General features: G+C 38.0%; 1 protein-coding gene across 2 annotated transcripts in view; it reads left to right on the plus strand.

Moving 5' to 3' along the window:
- Nucleotides 1–469: 469 nt before the first annotated feature.
- The window catches only part of LOC129921988 (nitric oxide synthase-like), a 74,824-nt gene continuing 48,145 nt past the window's right edge, over nt 470–27,148 (plus strand). The window contains exons 1-13 of one of the 2 annotated variants that reach the window (XM_056005603.1): nt 470–612; nt 2,762–2,901; nt 6,209–6,351; nt 7,820–7,982; nt 11,631–11,722; nt 12,674–12,815; nt 13,508–13,647; nt 14,754–14,928; nt 16,600–16,701; nt 18,354–18,548; nt 20,485–20,567; nt 20,968–21,112; nt 21,612–21,716. In XM_056005603.1, coding sequence (XP_055861578.1) covers nt 2,815–2,901; nt 6,209–6,351; nt 7,820–7,982; nt 11,631–11,722; nt 12,674–12,815; nt 13,508–13,647; nt 14,754–14,928; nt 16,600–16,701; nt 18,354–18,548; nt 20,485–20,567; nt 20,968–21,112; nt 21,612–21,716 — 1,572 coding nt within the window. In that variant the 5' untranslated portion in view covers nt 470–612; nt 2,762–2,814. The remainder of the gene's footprint in view (nt 613–2,761; nt 2,902–6,208; nt 6,352–7,819; nt 7,983–11,630; nt 11,723–12,673; nt 12,816–13,507; nt 13,648–14,753; nt 14,929–16,599; nt 16,702–18,353; nt 18,549–20,484; nt 20,568–20,967; nt 21,113–21,611; nt 21,717–27,148) is intronic. The other variant, XM_056005602.1, reaches the window with a different exon arrangement.

The following is a 27,148-nucleotide window of genomic DNA, read 5'->3' on the forward strand; positions in this document are numbered from 1 at the left end:
GGATTTTTCCTTTCCCATGTATTAATAGGATATCCTGTGTTTTTTTTCAGCGTTCAGATTTTACATATATAACTACTGGTCTGATGATGGTTTTGTAAATGTACATATATGTTTGCTTTTTAAGTATGTGTTGTGTGTTCTAGAAAGCTCTGTTGTCTGATACAAGTCATTCCTTTACTTCTTACAGCTGGAGCTGCGCAGCCAAATACTGCATTCCTCATTATTATTCGGACTCGAAGACAAGCCTTATATTTATATATATATATATATATATATATATATATATATATATATATATATATATATATATATATATATATATATAGGCCTATATATATATATTTATATCTGTGCATAAAGTCTCTGAGAAGAAGGGTTTATTTTGGGCAATGGTGCGAATCAGCTGCGAATTTTTCTATTTTTTTTTCTCCTTTTTTTTTTTTCACTGATAATCAAATGAAAATCATGTTGTTATGAGTTACGTCATGACTGCAATGAGGTTACTTTTCCTTTTCAATTTAGATCTAATTTCCAATAGTCTTATACAGCTTATATAACAAAAGTATAAAGTGTGTTTGTTTTTGTTTTTTTATTATACATCGATTTCTCAAGGTAAGCATATCTTATCTTATCTTATATAATACAGACGTTACTTCAAAAAGAAGATGATTACGTCCTACGCGTCATGCATTTAGTCATGCATATTAAGCAATGACTTAAATTCTGCCAAATAGGTCAAATTTAAGAATAGCTAGATTAGATCTACACATTATTAATTATTATTCTAGATCTAGTAGATCTATTACTAGAATAGTACTCTATAATAATAATAATAATTACATTTATAGCTTTCATATAGCGCTACTTTCATGCTTATAGTAGTTATAGTATGCTCAGAGCGCTATGGTCCAATCTCATTTGTGGACCAGTTGGGGGGAGGGGGTATCTGGGAGTAGGTTTTCCGTGCTGCCTTCAGGCGCTCAGTAAACACAACTCTGCTCGAGTCGGGTGTCGAACCTCGAGCCCCCTTCATTGCCAAGCCAAGTTCAAGCGTACTAAGCCTCTCGACCACGCTACTATAGTTACTATATACACCTTTTTTTTTCTAGGCAAAAAATATAGCGATTTATTCCGCCACACTACCTTGTAGGGTAGGCGTCCAAATGCCCTAGATCTACTTACAAGATGGTTACCAAATTCTCTTGAATTAAAAATTAGGACGTAGACCTAGATCTAATCACCGTCTCTTTTGAAGTAGCATATGTACTTTATAAGCTATGAAGGTGATTAGAGAGCATATCCTTTAGCCATAGCAAATAAATAGAGTAGATCCTCCTTGATTGCTCCAGATACCAGGGTATTACTGGGAAGTACTTTATAGCAGACAACTTAAAAACACTGTTTGGTAATGACGACCCTGGGAAAATACTGGGCTTTAACCGTGAGTTGGGGTTTATACGAAAATTGGTAATCTGTGGGCAAAGTAATTGTGAGTATATAGATAGAGTCTTATATTTAGAACTTATTTTTATAGAATTATATAAATTTCAACTATTTTTACCTTCTGAGGTGTGAATGGACCTTGTTTTTAATCACTATAAAGGGGGAATAACCTTCCAGTGAATATGGGCACGACATAGTCTAAATTGTGCCGATGTGCCAAAATACCCAAAAATATCAAATAACCAAATAGTCCTAATAATGAACTTCGAGATCTAGAATATATCGAAACTAAAATTCTAAATTCTATACAAGATTTAGACTTGATTGAGATTAGGCCTATCTCTAGTTTCTCGACTATTTTCGATCAATTTAGAATTGAAAGGAATTAGAATAAATCTAGATCTATTAGATCTAGATTTATTTAAATTCCTCTCTATTCTAAACCTAGAGACCCAATATGCACTCATATCTTATCATAATGCTTTAGTTTCCGAAGATGAACAATGAGTTCAGTACGTGTTTCACATGGCTACGCAAACCAAGCTGCTAACTGCATATTTTCCCTCGAATGTTCTGGACCCGCGAGTGCCTCTGGCAGAAATAAAATCTAATAAACTACTACGAAGCACACGCAGAGAATTTATCTCTACTATCTAGTATCTACTATACCTAGTGCTGTAGTGCTTACTTGTAGTAGTGCTTACTTGTAGTAGTGCTTACTTGTAGTAGTGCTTGTCATATATCACTTTTAGAACCCCTGTAATATTTGGTGACTAGTAGTCACTGAACTATTCCGTGCAGTTAGCACGAGATTTTCTTGGTCGGAAACTGACCACGAGGTGGACACCTCAGTTGATCTTGGACTCTGGTAGATAGAGGAGCGTTATTATCTCCTCAGTTATATTATATGAGCACTGAGCAATTATTATGTAGCATGCTGTTCTTTTCATTGGGTTACATTTTGTGATGGCTTAAGTCGCCAATATCTTTTGTGAATTATTGTGTGAATAAAATTCATGTCTGCTACCATTGTGTATATTAATGATTCTAAATGTTGAGGTCGGAGAGTCCAGTATGTTAGTGTTCTCACGCACCTGCAAATCTAGTGCGTGTGAGAAAGTATCTAATTAACAAGTCAGAGAACATTATAGTAGTACCAGAAGAGGTATCTACAACGCACAGAGACATTCGCGTCATCACGCCTATAACAGGAACCAGGCTGTGACAGTGCTTACTTGTAGTAGTGCTTACTTGTAGTAGTGCTTACTTGCTAACAGGAAGAAAATATACTACATATTTTACTGATTCTCTGACCTAGTGACATTGACCGTTTCCACTTCTGATCTCCTGGCTGAAAAGTGACCAACGGAAATGTCCATTTCAAAACAACAGGTCAAGATCAACAATCTGCTCGATAACTCGTATCACACAGATACATTGCATCTCAAAACTTTCTCGGTAAGTTTTTTTTTTTTCTGACGCGGGCCGCACGGGGCATCAAGTGGTGAGGGGCATCACGAGGAGCTGCCGCACAGGGCATCAGATACCCTAGCTACGCCACTGCTTTTACGGTTTACACAGACCATAGGGTTATTGAAATTATACAAACCTCATGCTGCACTACATTGCAGAAGAGCATTGAGACCCCCCCCCCCTGTTTAAAACTAATTTAGATTTGTTTGCTATTGTAACCCTTACCCTATTGTAAATCACTTGTTTATGTTTGGTTTGTTAAAATTTTGGCTATCAATAAAAAACAAAAAACAAGTACAACAAAAAAGCGCAGTGAGATTCATAACAAACAAATATTCACATTTGGTTCCAGCAACAGGCTATAAAGTGAAGTAGCAATAATAAATATCTATATATAGATCCTTCTTCGTTGACGAAGAATACCACATTTCTCATGTCGTATAAAATGACTGTTAAGCCCAATCCTCGCTTTAAAAAGCCGGCCGCATATGTGGCATTTGTAGGTTTGTAGGCCTGCTTCTTCTCTCAGCTTTTTGTTGGTTCGGCTCTCTTTCACGCTGGCTGCTCTCCTTGCCTCGTACCTTGTGAACTACGACACCTAACGGCTGGAGGAGCGATCGAGAGCTAGTGTTTCCCAGCCGTGAATGTCAATATGACATTTTTCGAGGAGGGTGTTGACGCTTGTGTTGACCCCCCCCCCCACCCCTAAGTGCTTTTTCCTGCACACAGCTCCCGGTGAAGAAGTCGTTTGGGAAGGCGATCTTCCGGCATACGGAATTCATATTCCGCTCATCAAAACTGGGACTTCTTTTGGAGCAGTTGTTCCTAAACACCAAACCAAAATCTACAAATACAATAACAAAACCTAAACAAAGAAAGTTTGTGTGTAAACCCAAACTCAACATTGGCCCCTTGTCTGAAGTGTCCACTCAGGCAGACAAAAATGCAGGTTTCAATATTTTCAGAAAGAGTATCAGAATGAAATTCTATCAAAGGCAAACGACAGAGAAGAATGGAGAAAGAAGGTGGACAGATCTTGTGTGATGCCCCAAAGGTCCAGCAGACCAAAGAATAGGTGAAAGTGAAGGTGAAGTTCGATGTGGACCTGGACTAACTAATGTCATATAATGGTTATCTAATTGATCTCATTTCTTTGTAAAGGGTCAATCTCTTATTCACAGCCTCAAAAGAAAAAAAAAACTCCGTAGAAGAAAAACAATCCTTTAGCTATGTGTTTCACTTACACAGAAGTGCACTGCAGAAACGCGATAATATGAAAAATTATTAATTAATTCTTGTTTTAAATTATGCTCCGCTTATATGCATACTCTTTAAAAAAAAGTAAAAAAAATTCTGTAAATTCATTGGTTAGTATGACAGAACTTATTTAACTTAGCAAGACAATTGTAAAAAAAAATATTTTGACAAAAAATCTAAAACCGTTTAAATAAATGTGTTAAAAGTATGTTACATACTCCTGTATCTTGCATTAAATGAACAAGACTACAGTGTGTGTGTGTGTGGGCTATGTTATCAATAGTGAATAGTTGTAAAAAAAGGGTGTAGTTTTATGAAACAAACTGCTTGCATAAGTGATTTAAAAAATTAAGATTTGTCGCTGTCATGAATGAAAAAAGTAGTCGTTGCATCAAAACTTTGAATGGTCTAAGGTATTATGATGTCGGATTTTCACTATTTTTTCTAGTTTACGAGATCTAAACAGGACGGACGGACTGACAGACAAACCACACAAAACTAATAGCGTCTTTTCCCCTTTCGGGGCCTCTAAAAATTACAATGAAAGACACAAAGATAGACGCACATTTCTTATTCCAAATGCTGGTACAAATTTGTGTCAAGAGCGGGGTTGTGTAAGATGTGAGATTGTGTGTGTGTGTGTTTGTTAATTCTATTAGTTGTGAGGGTGAACTGATTTTGCAGGGGATATTCAAGGGGGGATAACAAGGTTTCCTGTGGTCAGTCTAGTTAGTTGGAGAACTGACCTGGTCTGAGTAGGGTGTTGGTGATTGTTGTCAGGGGTGTTGCCTAGATTAAGGAGATTTTATTTCTGCATTGTGTGTACTGAATTTTGGGGTAACACTATGTTGTGTCATTGATACCTTTGCGTAATCTATTATTGCATCTAGTCTAGGCGCCCTGTAGTATTTAATTTGGGCACATTTAGATACTCTTACTATTGAGTATTATTTATTCCATATTATATGTGTAACCCATTGTTTGCTGTAAATAAATATGGATTCTATACTCCACTGTTGAGTGTACTTTATAATACTTATACGCTTGTAAAGATCTACAGTTGGGGCATTAAATTACGCCCCTCAAAGAATCATTACCCTTAGTACATCGAGCCATTTATGTATAGTAAGAACTACCCCAAAGCCCTTTACAATTCGTACAAATGCTCCTTCTTTCCTAGTGCTATTAGAGCAATGAACGTGTTATCTGAACCAATAAAAAAAAAACAACTTCTCAAAGTTTAAGTCACTGATCAAAATGCATGACTAGATAGATACAGGAATACGTGTATAATTAGGGGTGAAAAGCTTCCAGCCCAATTATCCCAACCTGTTCTTTGGATGAAGCCTTTCCAGCGATTGATCGGAATTTAAAAAAAAACACAAATGGCGAGCCATATTGTATGTGTAAGCATAATTCTCTTCAAGTATGTAAAGTTTGATAATGCATCGAAAACTTGATATTTGCTTGCGTAGGATGAAGTACTGAATTATATTTATACATGTATGTTGTCTGAAAATTATTTAAAGCACAATTGGTGAATAGCAACTTTAATTAGTTAAAAAAAAAATTATGAAATGTTTTTTTGAAACATTTTGGTACATTAAAAGACTGTATATAGCATAACGTTTAGTCATACCATTTGATACCGGTCCACAGGGCATTCCCTCAGTTGCCCATATAAGGATGGCTTCCTGGTCGTGCGGTTTGCGCGCTGGACTGTCGTTCAGATTTATCGATGGTCCAGGGTTCAAACCCTGCCCGCTCCCATTCCCCGTCGTCCTGCGGGAGGTTTGGACTAGGAAGTAATTATCTTCAACTCTGAAGGAACATCCGAAACATGTAAAACATTTTACAAATAAACATTATAGCCAGTCCGCCCCTGGCTCATTCTGATGACGTTATGTCAAAAGTTTGTGTCATGATGTTTCGGCCCTTTTTATTTTATAAAAAATATGGTGCCATGAAGGCTTGAAGATTTTGTGTAAATGCACTGGTTAGAGGTATGTAATGGCTCCTTTGTTGCATTTTCCAGAACATCTCTTGCAACTCCAAGAGATGTATGGGTTCGCTGATGCAAGTAGACGCTGACCATCTTTCTGACACTCCCAGGACAAAGGAAGAGCTCCTGTCTCACGCGACCGACTTTATAAACCAGTATTATGATGACATCAAAAGGTCAGTCAGTTTCGTAATTGGTCAGTTTCGTGGTTGGTCACATTTGTGGATGGTCAGTTTCTTGGCTGGTAAGCTTTGTAAGCTAATAAAGGTTTGGCGTTTAGTTTCAGACTAAAAATATTGTCGAATAATCTAGTTTATTAAAATAATAATTGATTCTCTCCCTTTAACACAAAGACATTCATTTTGCAAAGACTTACACATTTATTTTATTTTTATTTATCTTAATTTACGTGAAAATGCTATACAAATCATCATCATCATCAAACTCCATTTGAGTGAGGGCTTGAGAGGCTCAAATCCTCTCTGGCAAAAGCCCTGGACAGAAACCCCGCTGTCTTGCGTAGTGCGTATATGTCACCATACAGGTCGAGAATTTTTGGTTTCCCAGACCTATCGAGGCGGAGATCAGCCAGTCTGGGGCAGTCAAACAGAATATGAGGCACAGTTTCCTCTTCTTCCCCGCAGCGGCGGCACCGTGAATGCTATACAAATAGAATCAGGCATAATTATGCTAGTGTTATGATTCAACCAGGTGACCTAGCCTCGCTCGGTTGAATAATTTCTTAAGGAATGATATATACCCGAAGTCATTTTGGAAATATTTTTGTTATTACGAAAATGAACGATCGGGTAAAGACTACCAATGTAAAGAATTGATTTCATTCGCGCTTTAAAGCATAACTTTGAGAAGATCTTTGAATGTTTGGCGGATCTTAAAATAACTGCTGCAAGTGAAACTAGGCAAACTGCACATGTCAGTGTCTGCTCCTCGTGTGTTTCCGATTTGTCTTTTAATTGTCGTCAGTTATTTATCTGTTCTTGAACCAGTTTCCCCTATGGTTGCAGTCTGTCTAACTTAACTTAGTGGTCGCTCAGCAGCAGATCAGCAGTCACATATATAACATAATTAAAAAAAAACTTATTTAGAATTTACACGAAATTTTTTAGTTAAAGAGTAACAATTGAGATGAGTTCTGAAACCAAATTTTTTTTTTCTGGTCGCCTTTTCCCAACCTCTACTCAATCTGAGATTGTTCTATTGTATAAATGACTTTTGGTGTGTAACTCACAATTTTATACTTTATCCTTAAAATAAATAAAAAATTGATTACAATCTAATTGGTTTACATAATTTCTTTTCCTTCTTCTGATTTTTTTTTTTTGGTTCAGGGCTTTGTATTATAGTTCTTTAATAAAACGAAGTTTCAAACAGGCGTATTGAACAAAATTAATAACTTATATATGAATTGTTTTTAAATATTATTTTTCGAAAACATTTATTTTTTCGGCGGCGACCTTTAAAGCCTTAATCTTATTCTTTTTCAAGAAATAAATCTGTTATATTTTCAATGTAGTAGAGCCTGTAAATAATACTAAGCACTAATGGTTTTGGTTTTGTTTTTGAAACCCCTTAACCTCAAACCCTAACCCTACCTGCTGAATTGATCAACAAACGGACCGATAGACAGAATACACCTGCTCATCATAAGAGACTAAAAGAAGTCCAGCACTGCATCGAGCGGAACGAAACGTATGAGCTTACATTTGCTGAGCTCTCATTCGGCGCCAAAACGGCCTGGAGAAATGCACCTCGATGTATTGGTAGAATTCAGTGGAGCAAACTCCAGGTAGTATCTTCAGACATCGTCCGTTTAGGACGTCCGCACAACATATTTATCGCTTGGCAGGATCAGGAGAGGGGGAGCGGCGGTGGCTGAGTGACCTTAACATTATCTGCCCCATGGATCGCAAGGTCTGAAAGGGAAACTTTACTTTTTTTTTTTTTTTACTATGCTCAGGAGAGTTTTTTTTATTTTGTTTGGTGTTCACTTTATAAAATTAATGGCCCCTTTATAGCGCAATGGTATGACAGATAAACAAAAGAAATACAGATGTAAAGTAATATATATATATATATATATATATATATATATATAGGTCATGAGGCTTAAGTGTACTAAAAAAAGAACATTAAAAAGTTTCGAAAAGTTTGCGTGCATCAAGACGTATCCGCTTCTGAAATTGCAGGTCTCAAAGCTGAAGATATGGATTTTATAATTGAGACCTGGTCAACATACTATGTTTGTCTGGCTTTTTCCCACTTTGGCCTCTCGTGACAAATCATTTGCTTCATGTTGCTAGTAGGATTTTGTTTAAGAACTTATAATTCATCTCACCTTTGCCTGTGGTCCCGTTGGGGCATAGACCACTCCAACTGTCCAGACGTTTTGTCCGTCTGCTTGGCATCCAGGGCCGGTCTTAGGCCACTGCAAACTATGTGGTCGCAGTCTGCCCAGCGCTTTCATTGACCCCGCGCTAATTCTAGGTGTAATTATTAAACTGCAAAATATATACGAAAAATTTGATGAAATCCGAATTTATTAAAATCTCTTGAAAACTCATAAAAATCTCCTGAAAACAGACAAAATTGTCATTTGTGGGTGTCATTCATTGCAGAAAACACCAATCCTACACGCGATAAAAGAAAAAAAAAGGCATTGTCAGCTTTCATGTTAAAAATGTAATAATCGGGCGAATTTTTATCTGAATCGGAATTTCCAAAACTTTATTTATTTTTATAGTCACCGGCATATAAATGCGCCATAGGTTGCAAGGTCCGTAACGTAGAGTAAAGTTAATTTGATCTCAATTTTGTACGTAGTAAAGAATGAATAAAACTCAAAGTCGAATTTTTTTCTAATACAAAATCTTAATTTTCACTTATTATCCTTTTTCTCTACCCAGACTAGGCCCCGCGCAATCAGTTTGGCATAGGGCAACGCAATTGTTATCACCGGCCCTGTTGGCATTAGCGTCCAAAACGTGGCGCCATGTATTCCTGAGCCTTCCCCACCCCCCCCCTTTTTTTTTTCCTTGTTCCTCCCTCTTTTTAAGGTACGATCTATTCTAGCTGAATAGTTCGCAACGAGGCTTATCTTTTCCGGCATTTGCTGTTGTGTGTGAGTAGGAAGATCCAGGTGAGCAGCAAGGTCGGTGTCGTCTGGCTGTTTCCACAGTGTCCACTGCATACCGTTTCGCTTCTGGTCTGTTGCTGTCTTTATGACCCAATCTATGGCTATCAGAAACAAGAAGGGAGAGAAAACAGTTGTATACTGTATGTTTATAGTTTAGAATTCTGTGGAACTTTAGCGCCACAGACCTGCAAGCGAGCTTCACTATATACACTGTATATAAAAAAAGAAACCGTTTAGCAATAAAGGCTTAAAAACTGAAATGAGTACAAATACTCACGTTTTTTTTTAAAAACAAATCTTTGTCGTCTGCTGTACTCAAATGATTCGATGTCGTATGACCTGGTTCAAATATGATATCAATGAATCTTCTCGTGTAGATTCCTCGCTTTCTTTTACATGGCTCCCTGGTGTTATGTTTTTATAAAACTGGCTCCGTGGTGTTATGTTTTTATAAAACTGGCTCCGTGGTGTTATGTTTTTATAAAACTGGCTCCGTGGTGTTATGTTTTTATAAAACTGGCTCCGTGGTGTCATGTTTTTACCTGACTCCGTGGTGTTTCTTTTTACCTGGCTCCGTGGTGTCATTTTTTTACCTGGCTCCGTGGTGTCATGGTGTTTTTTACCTGGCTCCGTGGTGTCATTTTTTTTACCTGGCTCCGTGGTGTCATTTTTTTTTACCTGGCTCCGTGGTATCATTTTTTTTACCTGGCTCTGTGGTGTCATTTTTTTTACCTGGCTCCGTGGTGTCATTTTTTTATACCTGACTCACTGGTGTCATTTTTTTTACCTGGCTCCCTGGTGTCATTTTTTTACTTGGCTCCGTGGTGTCATTTTTTTTTTTACCTTGGCCCCGTTCCCAGTAAGTAAATTAAATTAAAAAAAAAAGATCTATAGGGCAGATTAGTTCAAAGTCATCTGTTTCTTTGGGCAACGGTTAACGAGCATGGTGTCGTGTGGCCAGCACAACGACCAGCTGCCTTTAATTGCCCCAACTATAGTCAGGTACCCATTAGAGCTGGGTGCACTCAGGGACGTCCTATTTCATTTTTATTAGATAAGATAGATTACGCCTACAATCAGGGCCGGCCTTAGGCCATTGCAACCTATGTGACCCGCACTAATTTTATGAGTAAATTATTAAATTAAACCATTTTATAACTTATTACAGATTTCCCGCGGCTTCCTGATTTACCAGGATCTCCTGGAAATCTGAAATTGCAAAATATACGGAAAAAGTCCTGAAAATCTCCGAAAATTATAAGTCTTTTGAAAACTCATAAAATCTCCTGAAATATAGACAAAATTGTCATTTTGGGGTGTCATTCAATATGGAAAATGCCAATACTACGCGCGATTAAAAAAAAACTGCATTATACAATACCCGTAAAGGTGTAATCTAGTGAAAGAAGCTTCTCGCACCTCAAACTAATGAAGAATTACTTGAGGTCAACTATTCTCGAAAATAGATTGAAACATTTGATAATTCTTGCTATTGAGCGTGATCTATGTAGGAAACATACTTTTTATGATATATTGTATGACTTTGCTACACGCAAGGCTCGCTAAGTAATTCTGTACGTAGTAAAGAATGAATAAAATGCCAAGACGAATTTATTTTCTAATACAAACTCTTAAATTTCACTTATTGTCCGTATCCCTACCCAAACTAGGCCCCGATCATTTCTTTTTGCATAGGGCCCCGCAATGGTTAAGTCCGGCCCTGCCTACAATGGTTTAGTTCGTATATGACCAATTTCAATCTCCAGCGTTAGGCCTCAGGTCAACATCCACTTAAGAAAACCGGCGTGACAAACAACGCTTAAGTTTGACTTCGTATGAGAGACATTAATTAGTCTCGCCTATTTCCCATAACTTGGCATGAAACACTTTTTTTTTTTTTGCTTATGGTACATCGCTATGGAAAGAAAAACTAGATCACTACCCCCCCCCCCCAGCTAGTGGTCTGGGAAGCAATGTGAACACCCCACTCACACTAGTGACGCCACTGCCCACTTATATAACTTCTTAAAAGCTTATCTCAGAGAAAGAGAGAGAAAAACTTAAGCGAAATTTGTAAGAAGCTCATTTTGTGATATGTCCCATGCAAGTTTTTAACACATAAATCTTAATTTTCTACTTAATAGATATTTGTTTCATAGACCCACGTGATCTATGGGCACCCCTACTATTAACACACCTGTGCCCCTTTCACACATGTAAACGGTTTAGAATGATCAGTCCTTGTCGTCAAGTGGAGAAAATGAGAACTTAATTTAAAATTGTGAAGTTTAATCCTGCCAGGTGTTTGACGCTCGACATATTAACACGCCCCTGGAGATGTACCTTGCCTTGTGTAATCACATTAAGTACGCTACCAATGGCGGAAACTTAAGGTGAGAGTTTGACTGTGAGGCCAAAACTGACATTTCATTACTTTGTGTTGTGTACATGAGAAAGGTTTTTTTTTTTTTTTTTTTGCCGGAAGTGGAATATTAAATACTTCCAATATCATGCGCCTCTAAAAGCCTCCAACAGCCTTCAAGTGTCTCTCAGATATTGGGTCCGGCGAAAAGTGTTTTTACTAACAGGAAAAGGGTCCAAGGCGAGTAACTCTTGTCTACATTATAAGCTCCTAACAGTAGGGACTCGTTAGCCTTAGCTGTCTACGGAACTTAAATGTCGAAACTGAATTCAAACCTGTGTCGCCTTGCAGCTATAGCCAAACCAGGAAAATGTCCCTCAAAAACATTCGCTGATGATGCAGCTCTCCTTGCCCTGCTCTCAGAGAGCTCAGACTTAAATGATTTTGTCACAGAAATAAAACGCGTTGAAAAATACTGTAAAGATAATTTTTTATTATTAAATGTCAAAAAAGAAATATTGATTTTATTATGAAAATGATATTGTTTACGTGGCTGGAGAAAACATTGAAATAGTGCAAACTTTTAAACACCTTGGTACTACCTTAGACAATAAATCAAATTTGACTGCAAATACTGATTACATCAGCAAAAAAAAAAAAAAAAAAAGGGCAACAAAAATCACGATTACTAAGAAAAATATCTTCCCTTTGTGTTAGCGAACAGACGTTAGCAATGTTTTACTACGCTCACACCTGCAGTATTTGAAGTTTTAATATCACTGCTTAAAACCAAAACCAGTGACTCATCTGGGGGGGGGGGGCATCCATTGCCTTTCGAGACAAAAGGAGCCGTATTCGTAGTATTTCATTCAAGTTTTCGACGTCATCTCCCAAAATGCATTGCGTAAATTACTACCACCTTAAATCCGTGTTATTATAGTCACAAAGATAATAATGATGTATTGACGCTTTTGTAATCCAGGTCTTCTATAACCGTGTTTCCCCAACGTATGAAAGGCAGACAGGACTTCCGTGTCTGGAATGGCCAGTTTATAAGGTATGCGGGCTACAAAATGGACGACGACACGATCGTGGGAGATCCAGCGAGTTTGGAGTTTACTGAAGTAAGATCTTGGTTTAGGGTTAGCTATCTAACGATAAGGTTAGGTCACGGTTAAACTGAATTTCCGTACCAGTTAAAAAGAAGTCTCTCCTGGTGCGGAATAAGCACAAGTCACAAGGCCCTACACTCTGATCAGTTTCGTAGTACTTATCTCATACATACACACACACACACAGGTTATCGTGGGGTCAAATCGCTGTAGTAACCCTGTCTCTAATCTCTTGGTTTGTGATGCGGTCTTTGAATGTGATACCTAGGATCCTTCTGTAGCATCTCAATTCCATTGCTAGGATCCTCCACTCTAGCTCTGCAGTCAGCGTCCAAGACTCACAAGCATCTAAAAATGTGGCCATGACCAGGGAGCGCATCAGTCTGATTTTGGTGCCGAGGGCTATGTCTTTGTCTTTCCATATTGTTTTTTGAGTTTTGCAAGTGCCGCTATGGACTGTGCAATGTGGGCCTCTCCCCCACCGGTCCACAAAAGAGTTCAACCTGGGCGCATTAAGCATGAAGCAGCAATAAATAGATGCCCTTTGTAAAATCAATTTGTTTCTAAATGGTTCTTATTGTCTCATTACTGAAGTAATTGAAGTCTGTTTCTACATAGAATGTAAACTTGGTACTTTTAAATATTGAACTTCGAAATGCTTTTTTTTTTGTGTTTTTTTTTCTTAATTTTTAACTGTTTAAAAGCAATGCATCAAACTTGGCTGGAAACCCAAATACGGGAGATTCGACGTCCTGCCTCTTGTTGTGTCCGCCCCTGGCTCTGAGCCCCATTGTTTTGACATTCCAGAAGACATTGTTTTAGAAGTGAAAATCAAACACCCTAAGTAAGTACTAAAACAAAATGCATTGTACACAAGTCTAATCACACACAAACGCGAAGGAAACATACACACTCACACTCACATGATCACGTACAAATTACAGATACAAAAGCACACACACAAACACACACACACAAATGTGTAAACTTATTCTTTTTGCCTATTGTGGCGTTGGAGTTGTGTGGTTATTTCGGTTTAGCACTTTCAGACTTCAAGTTCGATAACCCAGCATCAATATGTGGATTTTTAAAAGGGCAAGTAGAAATCCTCTTGGTAGTAAAATTGAATATTCTTATCCGAATTGAAAGCATAGAATTAGTATACATAAACAGCATTCCAAGTAAGAATACAAATTTATCAAATTAATTTCATTAACGGATCCACAAAAATAGGTTTTACAAGAAGTAAACAACTTATGGACGCCCTAACATTCTTTATTCCTGTATTTATACTTATATACTACCAGGGGCGGACTGGATGTCAAAATACACTTAAGCATTTCTGTACAGTACAGCCCATAAATTGTATATCATATGATGGGCCTCCAATTATAGGCCTATCTGTTCTCAAAATCATTATGTTATTTTTTTATAATGTATTGATAACTGTATGTATGCTCTATATCTTTATAAGACATATAGGCCTTTTGTTGCTTTTTAATCGCTATGTTTGTAGGCCCTAAAAGGATGAAGCCTACTAATAGCACTGTCAATGGATGTGGGCTATTACATTATTTTTTGAAAATGTGTGAGATTAAATTAGTAATATAGTCTGTAAAAAATGTTTTTAACATGACGCCCATATAGCCCCTTATATATGATAATATTATTAAACCTTTAACAATTTAATGCGTGTCGTAATGGCATTCATGAGACCCTTTAGGCCCATTTGAGTACCAGCCCACCGGGAATTGGCCCAAATGCCCATATAGCCAGTCCGCCCCTGTATACTACGTTAGAAAAAGAAAACTGTTTTTTAACGAGTGTCATATTTTAGAATCTTAGTTTACCTCCCCAAATATAGTCAGCCTTAGTAGAAACAATAGCTAGATGCCACGTCGTACATTCTTTGGAAAACCTTGACACGTTTTGATGTCCTCTCTCCATCAGGTATCCTTGGTTCGCTGATTTGAGACTTCAGTGGTTCGCCCTACCTGGTGTCTCCAAGATGCTGTTCGACTGCGGAGGTCTTGAGTTCACGGCTTGCCCTTTCAACGGCTGGTACATGGGCACGGAGATCGGTGCCCGGGATTTCTGTGACGCTAACAGATATAATTTATTGGAGGTAAATTTTTAATTTTTTTTAGGCACAGCTGACTCACACATACACTTGTATTTGTATGTGCAACACACTTGTATTTGTATGTGCAACACACTTGTATTTGTATGTGCAACACACTTGTATTTGTATGTGCAACACACTTGTATTTGAATGTGCAACACACTTGTATTTGTATGTGCAACACACTTGTATTTGTATGTGCAACACACTTGTATTTGAATGTGCAACACACTTGTATTTGTATGCGCAACACACTTGTATTTGTATGTGCAACACACTTGTATTTGAATGTGCAACATACTTGCATTTGTATGTGCAACACACTTGTATTTGAACGTGCAACACACTTGTATTTATATGTGCAACACACTTGTATTTGTACGTGCAACACACTTGTATTTGAACGTGCAACACACTTTGTATTTGTATGTGCAACACACTTGTATTTGAACGTGCAACACACTTGTATTTGTACATGCAACACACTTGTATTTGAATGTGCAACACACTTGTATTTGTACGTGCAACACACTTGTATTTGAATGTGCAACACACTTGTATTTGTACATGCAACTTCCGGTGATTTCCAGGACTTTTTCGTATATTTTGCATTTTCAAGAGATTTCCAGGAGCTACTCCACTGATGCCAGGGCGAATTCGTTTTAAGTGCTAATATTTCCGTATGAAATGTATTGCCTGAATCAGCCAGGAATACAAAAGGATTTAGCAAAGTCTGTCTTCAATGAACGTGTACGGGCTAGTAGAAGATAGGATACATAGCTTTGGTTTGGTTTGGTCTGTCTGTCAGTCCGTCCGTCTGTTCCCTTTAGATCTCGTAAACTAGAAAAGATAGTGAAATTATGACATCATGATATTTTAGACCATTCAAAGTTATGATGCAACGGCTACTCTCTTTTTTTTCTGAAAGCGAGAAATTAAATTTAAAAAATCAACTATGCAAGCAGTTTTTTCATAAAAATACTCCATGTTTACAAATATTCACTATTAATAGTAACAAACACGGAGGGTATTTAGTAAGCGGGATGACTATTTACCGTATTTTAAACACATTTATGCAAACGATATTTGGTTTTAGTGTAAAAGTTCTGTCCTATTAACTACTATAATCACAAAAACAAATTCTGACGTTTATTATTAAAGACAAAAACATCTATTTAGTATGCAAATAAGTGGAACATAATTTAAAACAACAATTGATAAGTAGCTTTTCATATTATCGCGTGAACTGCAATGCTGAACTGCCCATGAAAAAACGAAACTAAAGGAAGGGGAGAATTGTTTTTACGGACTTTAGTTTTTTTTTGAGGTTTTGAATAAGAAATTTATCCTTTACAGAACAATTAGATCAATTACATAGTCATTATATTACATTAATTAGGCCAGGTACAAATCGAAATTTCTTTCTCTTTCACCTGACTATTAGTCTGCTGGACCGTTGGGGCACCACACAAGATCTGCTAACCTTCTTTCTCCATTCTTCTCTGTCATTTGCCTTTGATAGAATTTCATTCTGATTTTTTTTTCTGAAAATATTGAAACCTGCCTTTTTACCTGCCTGGGTGGACAACTTCGGGGGCCGATTTTGAGTTTGTGTTTCCAGACAAACTTTCTATGTAACCATCTTAATTTTTTTTTTTTATTTTTACTTTGCAGCCGATTGCTGATAAACTTGAACTGGATACTACAACGACGGCATCACTATGGAAGGACAGGGTTTTAGTGGAAGTCAACATAGCGGTCCTCTATAGCTATCAAGTAGGTCATTTATGTTAGACCAAAATGCCCTATGTGCAACTTGTTGAGAATTTCATTTCTCATACTTGAAGGAATTATAATTCTGTTCTCCTAAAACAATATTCCATTCTCTTCATGAATACTGTCTTTAAATGACCAGTACACTTTCACTGTTTCATGCACTTGATTTTTAAACCTTGGCCATCCTTTTCTGACATGATTGATCATTAACTTCAGTTTTACATCAGATTCAGTTTTGCGAAGAATTTCTTTTATCTTCTGATCACTTCCAGGAAACTTTTCCGTTGCGTCATGAGTTTTCGTAAGCATATCATCATGTGGACTCGATTGCTCTTGACCACGTAATAGTTTAACTTCTTCATGCAATTGAGAACCTGACGTACAAGTTGTTGTTAGTTGATTTCTCTGCATCAATTCTCGTGGAACTTCATTCTGTTGCTTGACATTATGTACTTTGACGTTTTCTTACGCTTCAATAAGTTTCAAAGCAATAGATGTCTTTATACCTAAAACTGGGTTTATTTCGTTCTTGATCACAGACAGATCACCTTTGACCTCCACATCGTCTACTTTAACTCTTTCTCTCCGTAATTATTTACCACATTCCGATGGAATCAACGTTGGTATCGGCGGTTAGGAGAGAAAGAGTTAAATGTGACCGATAAACTCCCTTCAGTTTTAATGCTTCATCCCCTAATGCTCGTAGAGTAGTATTTGAATTCTTTAACTGAGTATCAGTTTCTAAAGTTTTCCACGTTGACTTTGATATCACATTAGCTTGTGCTCAAGTGTCAATCTTCATTTTGACTATTTTTCCCAAAATATTGACATCAACCATCCAAACTTTGACATTGTTGTCAGTGCCAATAGCCTCAAACCATAAAAAGTTATTTAAGCTTAATCAGAACTGGATAGCGAACTAAGAATCAGCAAAATGAATAATTCTATCGGAACAAGGAACATAATGATTGGGAGAAAGAGTTAAATTAACCCTATACGCTGGACCAAACAGGAAGTGCACATTTGTGTTCAATGTCGTCATTTATAGAAATATTGGGTTGAAATTGCGAATATAGAATCGTATATGGTCATTTTAACCGCTTCGGTCTAGATTACGAAAATACCCCAATTGTCCTAGATCCAAAGTACGAGATAAAAGCTTAAATTTTCGTATTATTTGTCCACGGCAAGAGGGAGAATAAGAATCACCGTCTTGAATCAATAAATGAATCAATTAAGGCCCCTATAAATATAATATAGAGTCGGAAGTTAAAAGTGCATAGCATTATGCTACAGACAGTAGTACCTCATTTAGGGGACTGGGTTCGACTCGTAGTGCAAAGCTTGGGTTGCCTGATTCAGCCAGGAGAATTTAAGTCGTTGATTAACATGAGTGACTAGACTGACTGATGAAAACACAGAAGACATAATCATCTTTTTTTTTTCTTGGAAGCAGTATCTGTGTCTCCTAAGATAAGATAAGGCGTATAATGTGTTGACCATATGATCATGTCAATGCATCACGTTAAAATCGATAGTATTTTTTTTTTTTTACAAGGAAGTCGACTTTTTTTTTTCTTTTCAATTGTACAAAATGACGTCATTCTATAAATAGTCTTGAAATAAAGGCGTTTTAATTTTCTGGTTTACAGTGCGCAGGAGTGACAATATCGGACCACCATGAGGCCAGCGAGTCCTTCATCAGACACATCAAGAACGAACAGAAGCTCAGGGGTGGCTGCCCCGGCGACTGGGTATGGGTGGTGCCACCCATGAGCGGCTGTGCTCTGGAGGTCTTCCACCAAGAGATGCTGCTCTATAAACTGAAGCCATCATTTGAATATCAGGTCAGTGGGGATCGGGGGGGGGGGGGGAGGAGAGGTTGTAGAAATATGCAAATTTGTTATGAGTTATCGGGACACGTGCATTTTAGCTTGGTTGCAGGGGCGGCCTTAGCAGTGCGCGAAGCCCTGGGCGAGCGTCGTGTACGAGGCCCTTAGCCGCAAGGGTAGACCATATCACGCTAAAAAGCTCATCCGTCTCTAACTCTGTAAAAATAACAATAACTCTGTAACAATAATAATAACTCTGTAACAATAACAATAACTCTGTAACAATAACAATAACTCTGTAACAATAACAATAACTCTGTAACAATAACAATAATTCTGTAACAATAACAATGCAGCATGTCCACCTCTAATCTTTGGGCCTTATTTTTACTACAAAACATGGAACGTGACCTACGTATTGTTGGTCTACTATTGGCTGCTTTTCATTAAATACTGTATTGCAGGGGTGTATGGAAAATACTAAAGCACGCATATATGTAACCCTGCCGGACCAAGTTAACTTGGAATTTTAAGTTAACTTGGTTCGGCTGGGCTACATATAAGCATGTTTTTTAGTATATTCTATACAGTCGTTTACCCCTGCAGCAGTAAATCTTTGTTTTTTTGTGTCATTGCAAGGGGTGGCCAACCTTTGGAGTCCATGCGCCATTTTTTTTCTCACTTTTTCAGATGCGCCATACTCTTTTGTACTTCCTGCTAGTCCTTAAAAGTATTTAATAATTTTAATTGATTTGTTTTTAATTGTACTACTAAAAACATATGAGCACAGCATTTTGGAAGCTGACACTTGTTACCTCAGTCTAGTCTTGCTCATGTATGAAAATGATTGCTTGCATCTGTATGTCGAAGCTATGGTGGGGGTGGGTGAGGGGTGGGAGAATTGGAAAATCCCTCGCTTGAGAGGGGGGGGGGCCCATATGAGTGTTCGAAATATATATATATATATATATATATATATATATATATATATTTACATTAAATATTAAATATTAGCCCACTATCTCATGTCATGGTGTCGAATATCAAAATGCAGCCCTCCCTAAAGAGGTCAAGCCTCCCGGGCCCCGAAATGATGGCTGATTCCTAGCTAAGAGTCGTGCAAACGTTATCACTACGGGTTTTCCTAATAAAATCCGATTGGACGTTTATGTTTATATACGAAATAAACGATTTGGATTTCGTTGTTCCAACCTAGTTGTTGCTATTGTGAACTGTTAAACGATGATAGCCTCTTAGAATCGGCAGGTCATCAGATACTGTCTTTACCGAAACTGAACGGTATTATCAAACCAAAAAAGTATGTTAAGAGCTTACATGGTAATTGGTATCATACAGGATACTGGGAAAATATTAGGGCTTAGGGCGTAGACAGTACGTGAAAGAAATAAAAAGTTAACAAATTAGCCAATTATTGTTAACTAATTATTTTGTTTGGTATTATGAAAAAAATGGAAATAACTTCTAGTGAGATGTAGTTGAAAGTGTGGAATTCTTCCCTTAGATAAACTTTTTTTTTTTTAAGTTTTTTTTTCTAGTTTTGGGCTATAAACTCACACTATAATTAATAAGCTGAGGCTGGTATACGATGGTCCCATGGACTGTTCTCAGGTGTTATTCCAACCTGCATTTGTTTTTTTTCAAGCGCACTTATGCTGAATTTTTAACTCTACTTTGGTGCCAAAATGTCAAGACGAATTGTGTCTCGCAGTCAATTTAAAGGCCTATGTAGACTATAATTTTAGCCCTTGTATGTTAATTGTACACTTTATGCAATGGCGGGTTCAGAATTTTCTGTTTAGGTTGGTTATCGGTGGTAATTGTCCTTCGGCACATTACCTACCTTCTGGATTCGCCAGCGAGTTAATGCAGTTGTCATAAAATGAAATTATGTGTGATCGAAAAATTTACTTGAATGTTTTCTTTTATCTAGGATGACCCTTGGCACTCTTTGGAAGTTTCAACGATCCTACCACGAGAATCAAAGAGAAGAAGCTCTTTTAAGACAATAGCCAGGTTTTAAAACATAATTATGCATTTACATTTACGGGGCATTCAAATTTCGGGGAATTCAAATTTGTTGAATTCATCTGTCTTTTGTGTCTCTTGAAGTGTTAACTCTTTCTCTCCCAATTGACGATACCAGCGTTGATTCCACCAGAATGTGGTAAAATAATTACGGAGAGAAAGAGTTAATAAAAACAACACTTTTGTACCTATGCTGCTTTTGTTTGTCAAATTGATTCCTGCGTACCACTGTTGTATTATTGTCTAGCCTACCATCTGTAATCCAGGACCCTTCCTTAAAGCTTGATCTTCATCTGATCTATCCAGTGCCTATTTATTCGCTAGAAATGTGTCACTTTAAAAGATCTCATACTTTTGGTAACCCCAGCAGTGCGTTTTTAATTCACAGAGTTGTGATGGAATTTTCGAAACTATTGAATCGCGCCATGGTAAAGAGGACCAGGTGCCTGATTCTGTACGCCACAGAGACTGGGAAATCTGAAAACTTTGCAAGAAGTTTGGCAGAGATTTTCAGTCATGCATTTTTGGTCAAGGTAAGGCCACTCCCGGTTATGTGTATTTGTTTCAGAGGCGAACCGTATAGCCATGAGCGCCCTCAGGATTTTTTGAAAGGGGCTGTAAGTTGCTACCTATGGCTCAAAGTTGTAGCTTCAAATCTTCAGAATTAGCTTGAAACCTAATTTTAGTACTTTGGAATTGCCGATTACCATCATTAGAAATTACATTGTTATGCTCTGAGAGATTCACTTGAAAAAAAACTAAAATTTTTGTTTATTTGATGCGTAATTAGGGGTAACATCTGGGATTAAATATATATTTAGACCATGCTGCATTGACGGATACATTACGATATACATAGATATAACTACTTACACACGCATGCGCGATCATATTCACAAACACACATATCAAGGCACTTGGACACACTCTCCCTCTGACTCACACATAAACATAATACATACCCTAACATAACACACACGCACACTTATTCCTAAATCAAAATGCCTCCTAAAAAACGCACGTATGTTGAAGGTTGTCTGCATGGAAGACTATGACATCATTGAACTGGAACACGAGTCTTTGGTTTTGGTGGTGGCCAGTACGTTTGGGAACGGCGAGGCGCCTGAAAATGGAAAGGTAAGCGTCTGGAATGTGTGTATAGTTCACAGAAAGGTAAACGCATTGTGTGTGTGTGTGTGTGTAGGAAATGGAAAGGTAAGCGTTGACCTAGTTTTATTCTCGAGCGTGTTTGGATGGCAAATAAACGTAAAATGACAAGATGTGCGAAAAGAAACACAAAATATCAAACATCAAATATCAAACATCAAATATCAAACATCAAATATCAAATATCAAACATCAAATATCAAACATCAAATATCAAACATCAAATATCAAACATCAAATATCAAACATCAAATATCAAACATCAAACATCAAACAAACTGAAAGAGAGAATAAGTGTGTGTGTGTGTGTGAAAGAGAGAGAAAAAGAAATAGAGTAAGAGAGAGACAGAGAGTGAAAAATGAAAGAGCATCTGCCTACGTGAGAAATAGAGCAAGAGAGAGAGAAAGTGTGTGAGAGAGAGTGTGAGAGAGAGAGTGTGAGAGAGACAGAGTGAGAGAGAGAGTGTGAGAGAGAGAGTGTGAGAGAGACAGAGTGAGAGAGAGAGTGTGTTAGAGAGAGTGAAAGAGAGAGAGTGTCTGTGTGTGTGAGAGAGAGAGAGAGAGACAAAGGGAGTAAGAGAGAGAGAGAGAGACAGAGGGAGTAAGAGAGAGATTGAGCTCCCAGATATCTACTTTTTCAAGTCAACACTCTGGCTGACAAAAAGGAGTAACTCCTCAATAAATGTGAATTGACAAATGCTAGCTGAAACGATTCGGTTACGTTACGGTCACACAGCCTCTAGTACAAAAAATCAAGAGACAAATGATGACAAGATCCATATCACACCCTCTGCGGGAACTCACCAAGAACGAAATTGATTTTGATTGGAACGAGGAATGCGAAGTCGCCATTAGGAAATTAAAGGAAATGATAACGAAAACCCCGGTGCTGGGTTTCTATAACAAGGTGCTGGGTTTCTATAACAAGGTGCTGGGTTTCTATAATGCAGCCCAATCCCTTGAAATTCAGGTCCACAGCAGCCAAGATGAGCTTGGTGCCGTTTTGATGCAGGAAGGGAAACCATTGGAGTATACCTCACGAGCCTTAACACCAACGGAATAGAGATGAGCTTAATGTCGAGAAAGAACTATTGGGAGGAGAGGTTCAATCACTACACTTTTGGCAGACCTGTCACAATTCTAAATGACCACAAACCCCTGGCTACCATCTTTAAAAAACCCTAAACCAAGCCTCAAGGCTAAGAGTTGAAGGAGAAGCAACATGCCTCCCACCGAGCATACGACAGCATAAGGAGGCGGGCGAGGCTTTGATTTTCAGGCCAGGAATGGCTGCAGAACAGATGTTAGTCTTATGTGTGCCTATTTCTAAATATTCTTCAAATTATATTTTTCTACTAGTAAACATCGTAAAAAATGCGGTGACGAGAATTTTGTTTATTTTCGTGTCTTGCTTATGCTCTAACATCTTCATCCTTACACTCTTGGAATGAAGATAGCACAGTCTATCATCAGACAAGAATCAATCTAGAATAATCTAAGTCTACAATACTCTACATCTTTACGCTTGAGGTGAAACAAGTTGTAACAAATACGGTCCAGGTGTTGATGGCTCGAACACTTGTCTCATGTAACATGGCCGACAGTTCTAGAAACATCTTCATGCTTTTTTTTTTTTCTTGTTGGTAAGGTGGATCTTGACATGTCCATGCATTCACGTTCTAAGATCAACAAATTCACTTTAAATATTGTAAAGTCATGGGCATAACCAGGGTTTGTTTTCCGGGGGTGGGGGTTATATATATATATATATATATCATGGGCGTAGCCAGGGGGGGGGGGGGTTCTTGGGGTTCAAATCGGAATCGGAATTTAGTGACTGATTTTTTGCTTTGATTTTGTTTATTTTAGGTGAGATTTTAATACTAAACCATCACTTGCCCTAGCACAACCAAAGGGGTTTTGAGTTTAAAAACCCCTACCAGGGGGGTTCGAGTTTAAAAACCCCTACCAGGGGGGTTCGAGTTTAAAAACCCCTACCAGGTGGGTTCGAGTTTAAAAACCCCTACCAGGGGGGTTCGAGTTTAAAACCCCTACCAGAGCGGTTCGAGTTAAAAAAACCCTACTTTGGGTTTTGAGTTTTAAACCCCCTATGAGGGGTTTTGAGTTTTAAACCCCCTACCTGGGGTTTTTGCAGTTAACTCTCCCTCTTCTATAAAACAAAACAAAAAAAAAATGCAAACGAAAATCCCCTAATTCCAAGAGCACAGTTAAGATTTTGATTTTAAAACCCCGTCTAAAATTTACGATAAACCCCCTCTTTCAAATAAAAAAAAGCTAATTACGCACTCAAAATGTTATGAGCGTAGCTAAATGGGTTTTGACTCAGTTTTGAGTTTTGAAGGTAAAAAATACCTCTTTAATAATAAAAAAAAAGCAAATTATACACTAAAAATGTTATGAGTGTAGTCTATGGGGTTTTGAGTTTAAACTCCCCTCCAATGGAGTTTGAAGCTAAAAAGTACCTCTTCAATATAAATAAAAGAAAATTACTCACTCTAAAATCTATGAGCGTAGTCAAAGGGGTTTTGAGTTTAAACCCCCCGCCATCTTCAGTGTAAGAAAAAAAGCAAATTACGCACTCAAAATGCTATGAGCTCAACAAAGATGGCTAAGACAGAATTTAGGAGTCAGTTATAGAGATCTGATCTAAATCAAGGAAATCCTATGCCGAACTGGGAGTCGACCCTTTAGTAAGATAGTGAGAGAACGACGCATGAGGTTTGCGGGACATGTTCTCCGACAAAATGAATTACGCATAAGAAGAGTTGCAACGATATCCTAGTACAACTTGACGCCACTCATTCATGAGGTCCTCATGGTAGGTGGGAAGAGGCTTCAAACATTACCATTGACAGATTTTTATGGAAACTGCTTGATGGCAAATGCTCCGAACGGCGTGGGAGGGTCTAAGTCAGTAAGAATAGCACATTAGGTTTTTGAAATAAAACTTTTTAATAGCATTAAAATGGACTGTAGATACCTCAGAATATGCATTTTGTTGGCTTTCAATACCAGAAATAGTGCTTGGCGGCGGGGCTTCGCCCCGCGCTGGGGAGCTCCTGGCGCTCCCCCAGACCCCTTGCTATTAATGGCGGTGAGTCAACAATTTTATGGAAACAGCTTGATGGCAAATGCGCCGAACGACGAGGGAGGGTCTAAGTCAGTAAGAATAGCACATTAGGTTTTTGAAATAGAACTTTTTAATAGCAGGAAAATCCACTGTAGATACCTCAGAATATGCATTTTGTTGGTTTTCAATATCAGAAATAGTGCTTGGCGGCGGGGCTTCGCCCCGCGCTGGGGGAGCTCCTAGCGCTCCCCTAGACCCCTTTGCTGGTAATGTCGGGGAATCTACAATTTTTTCACTAACTCATGGAAGAACCTATTCTAGGGCACAATAAACGTCTTCCGAAAGAATGAAGGGTCAGAATGTAATAAAGATTATGTACACACACACATAAATACATATAATTTTTTTTTCGCGGGGGGGGGGATGTCGGGGGGGGGGGGGTGAGAAAAAAATTCACCCCCCAAACCCCCCCCCCCCCCGAAAAAAAATCCTGGCTACGCCCATGATATATATATATATATATATATATATATATATATATATATATATATATATATATATATATATATATGTCATGGGCGTAGCCAGGATTTTTTCGGGATGAGGGGTTGGGGAGATTTAAAAAAAAACATTTTATTTATATTTTTAAATATATATTGTTACGTTCTTCTCTATCAGGCCTTCTGCAAACACTGCTAAACACAACAGCACATCTAACACAAGAACTTGACAACAAGAGCTTCGATAAACAAGGTGGCGGTTTATTTACAATTACATGAGAAGCCAATACAACACAATTGGCCGCATCAAATTCAAATGCTTTCTTGTACAATAGAACTGCCTACTAAAGACTACAAGTCTTTCTCTGTCTACTTCTAGACTCGTACAGCTACAATTTCAAGGACTCACTTTGTAGCACACAGTCCTTACTGCTTGCTGTCCTGGACTTTACCGTGAAGGCTCTCGATCACATGACCACAACATGGGTCATATTTGCGTGAACAAGCAGTAATGTCCCTTGTTCAACAGCCCTTGACCTGTGTGATTGGCCTGAATCGTGTGTGTCAGTAGGCCGCACACACATTAACCCTTTCAGTCCGCCACTAGGGTTATAACAATATATATATATGTGTGCGTGTGTATGTATGTATGTATGTGTGTGTGTGTGTGTGTACACACATAATTAATCTTTATTACATTCTGACCCTTCATTCTTTAAAAACACGTTTATTGTACCCTAGAATAGGTTCTTCCTAGAGTTAGTAGAAAAATTATTATGGCGGAGCACTTTGAGCGAAGCACCGTTGCCAAGCAATTTTTCCGGTATTGAAAGACAACAAAATGTATATTCAGAGGTATCCACACTGCTTATAAAAAAATTAGTTCAAAAACTTAATCTGCTTTTTCTTATTGACTTAGATCCTTCCACGCCGTTCGGTGCATTGGGCGACAAGCTGCTTCCACAAAAATCTGTCATTTGCATTGCAATGTCTGAAGCCTCTTCCTACCTGCTCTAAGGACCTCCATGAATGTGTGGCGCCATGTTGTACTAGGATGTCCCTGTTTGCGCTTTCCTCGTAATGGCCTCCATGTCATCGCAACTCTTAGTATGCGTAATTCATTTTGTCGGAGAACATGTCCCTCAAATCTCATGCGACGCTCTGTCACAACCTTACTGAGGGGTCGAATCCCAGTTCGGCATATGATTTCCTTGAATGAGACCCGATCTTTATAACGCACTCCTAAAAGCCGTCTTAGCCATCTTTGTTGAGCCACATTTAGTGTTTTTTCAATTTCGGCAGATGACTATTCACTGCAGTTTATGAATGGGGCATATAGACTGGTAGAAATGTGTAACCTCTCTTGGCTACGCTCTTGAAATTAGATGACTATAATTTGCTTTAGATTTCATATACAACAGGAAAGTTTTATCGTCAAAATTATCTGTTTGGGGTTTTAAATTAAAAAATCTATGGAGTTTTTTTTTTTAAACAAACCCAAAACCTCTGGATGGGGCTTTAACATAAAATTCTCTGGAGGGGATTTTTAAACATAAAACACCTCTTGGATACGCTCATATTATCTGGTAACTGCTGAATGCTTTAGTCTTATAGTGAAGAGGGGGTTCTATCTTTGTAAAAAAAATTCGTAAGGGGTTTTAAACTCAGAATCTCCCCTTGGCTACGCTCATGAAAGTTGTTGACTTTCGTTTGTATTATTGTTCGTTTTATAGAAGATGGGTTTAAACCTCAAAACCTCTGGATAGGGGATTTAAAACTCAAAACCCCCTTTCGCTGCGCTGGAGCAAATG

The sequence above is a fragment of the Biomphalaria glabrata genome, chromosome 12, assembly GCF_947242115.1.
Source record: "Biomphalaria glabrata chromosome 12, xgBioGlab47.1, whole genome shotgun sequence".
NCBI lineage: Eukaryota > Metazoa > Mollusca > Gastropoda > Planorbidae > Biomphalaria > Biomphalaria glabrata.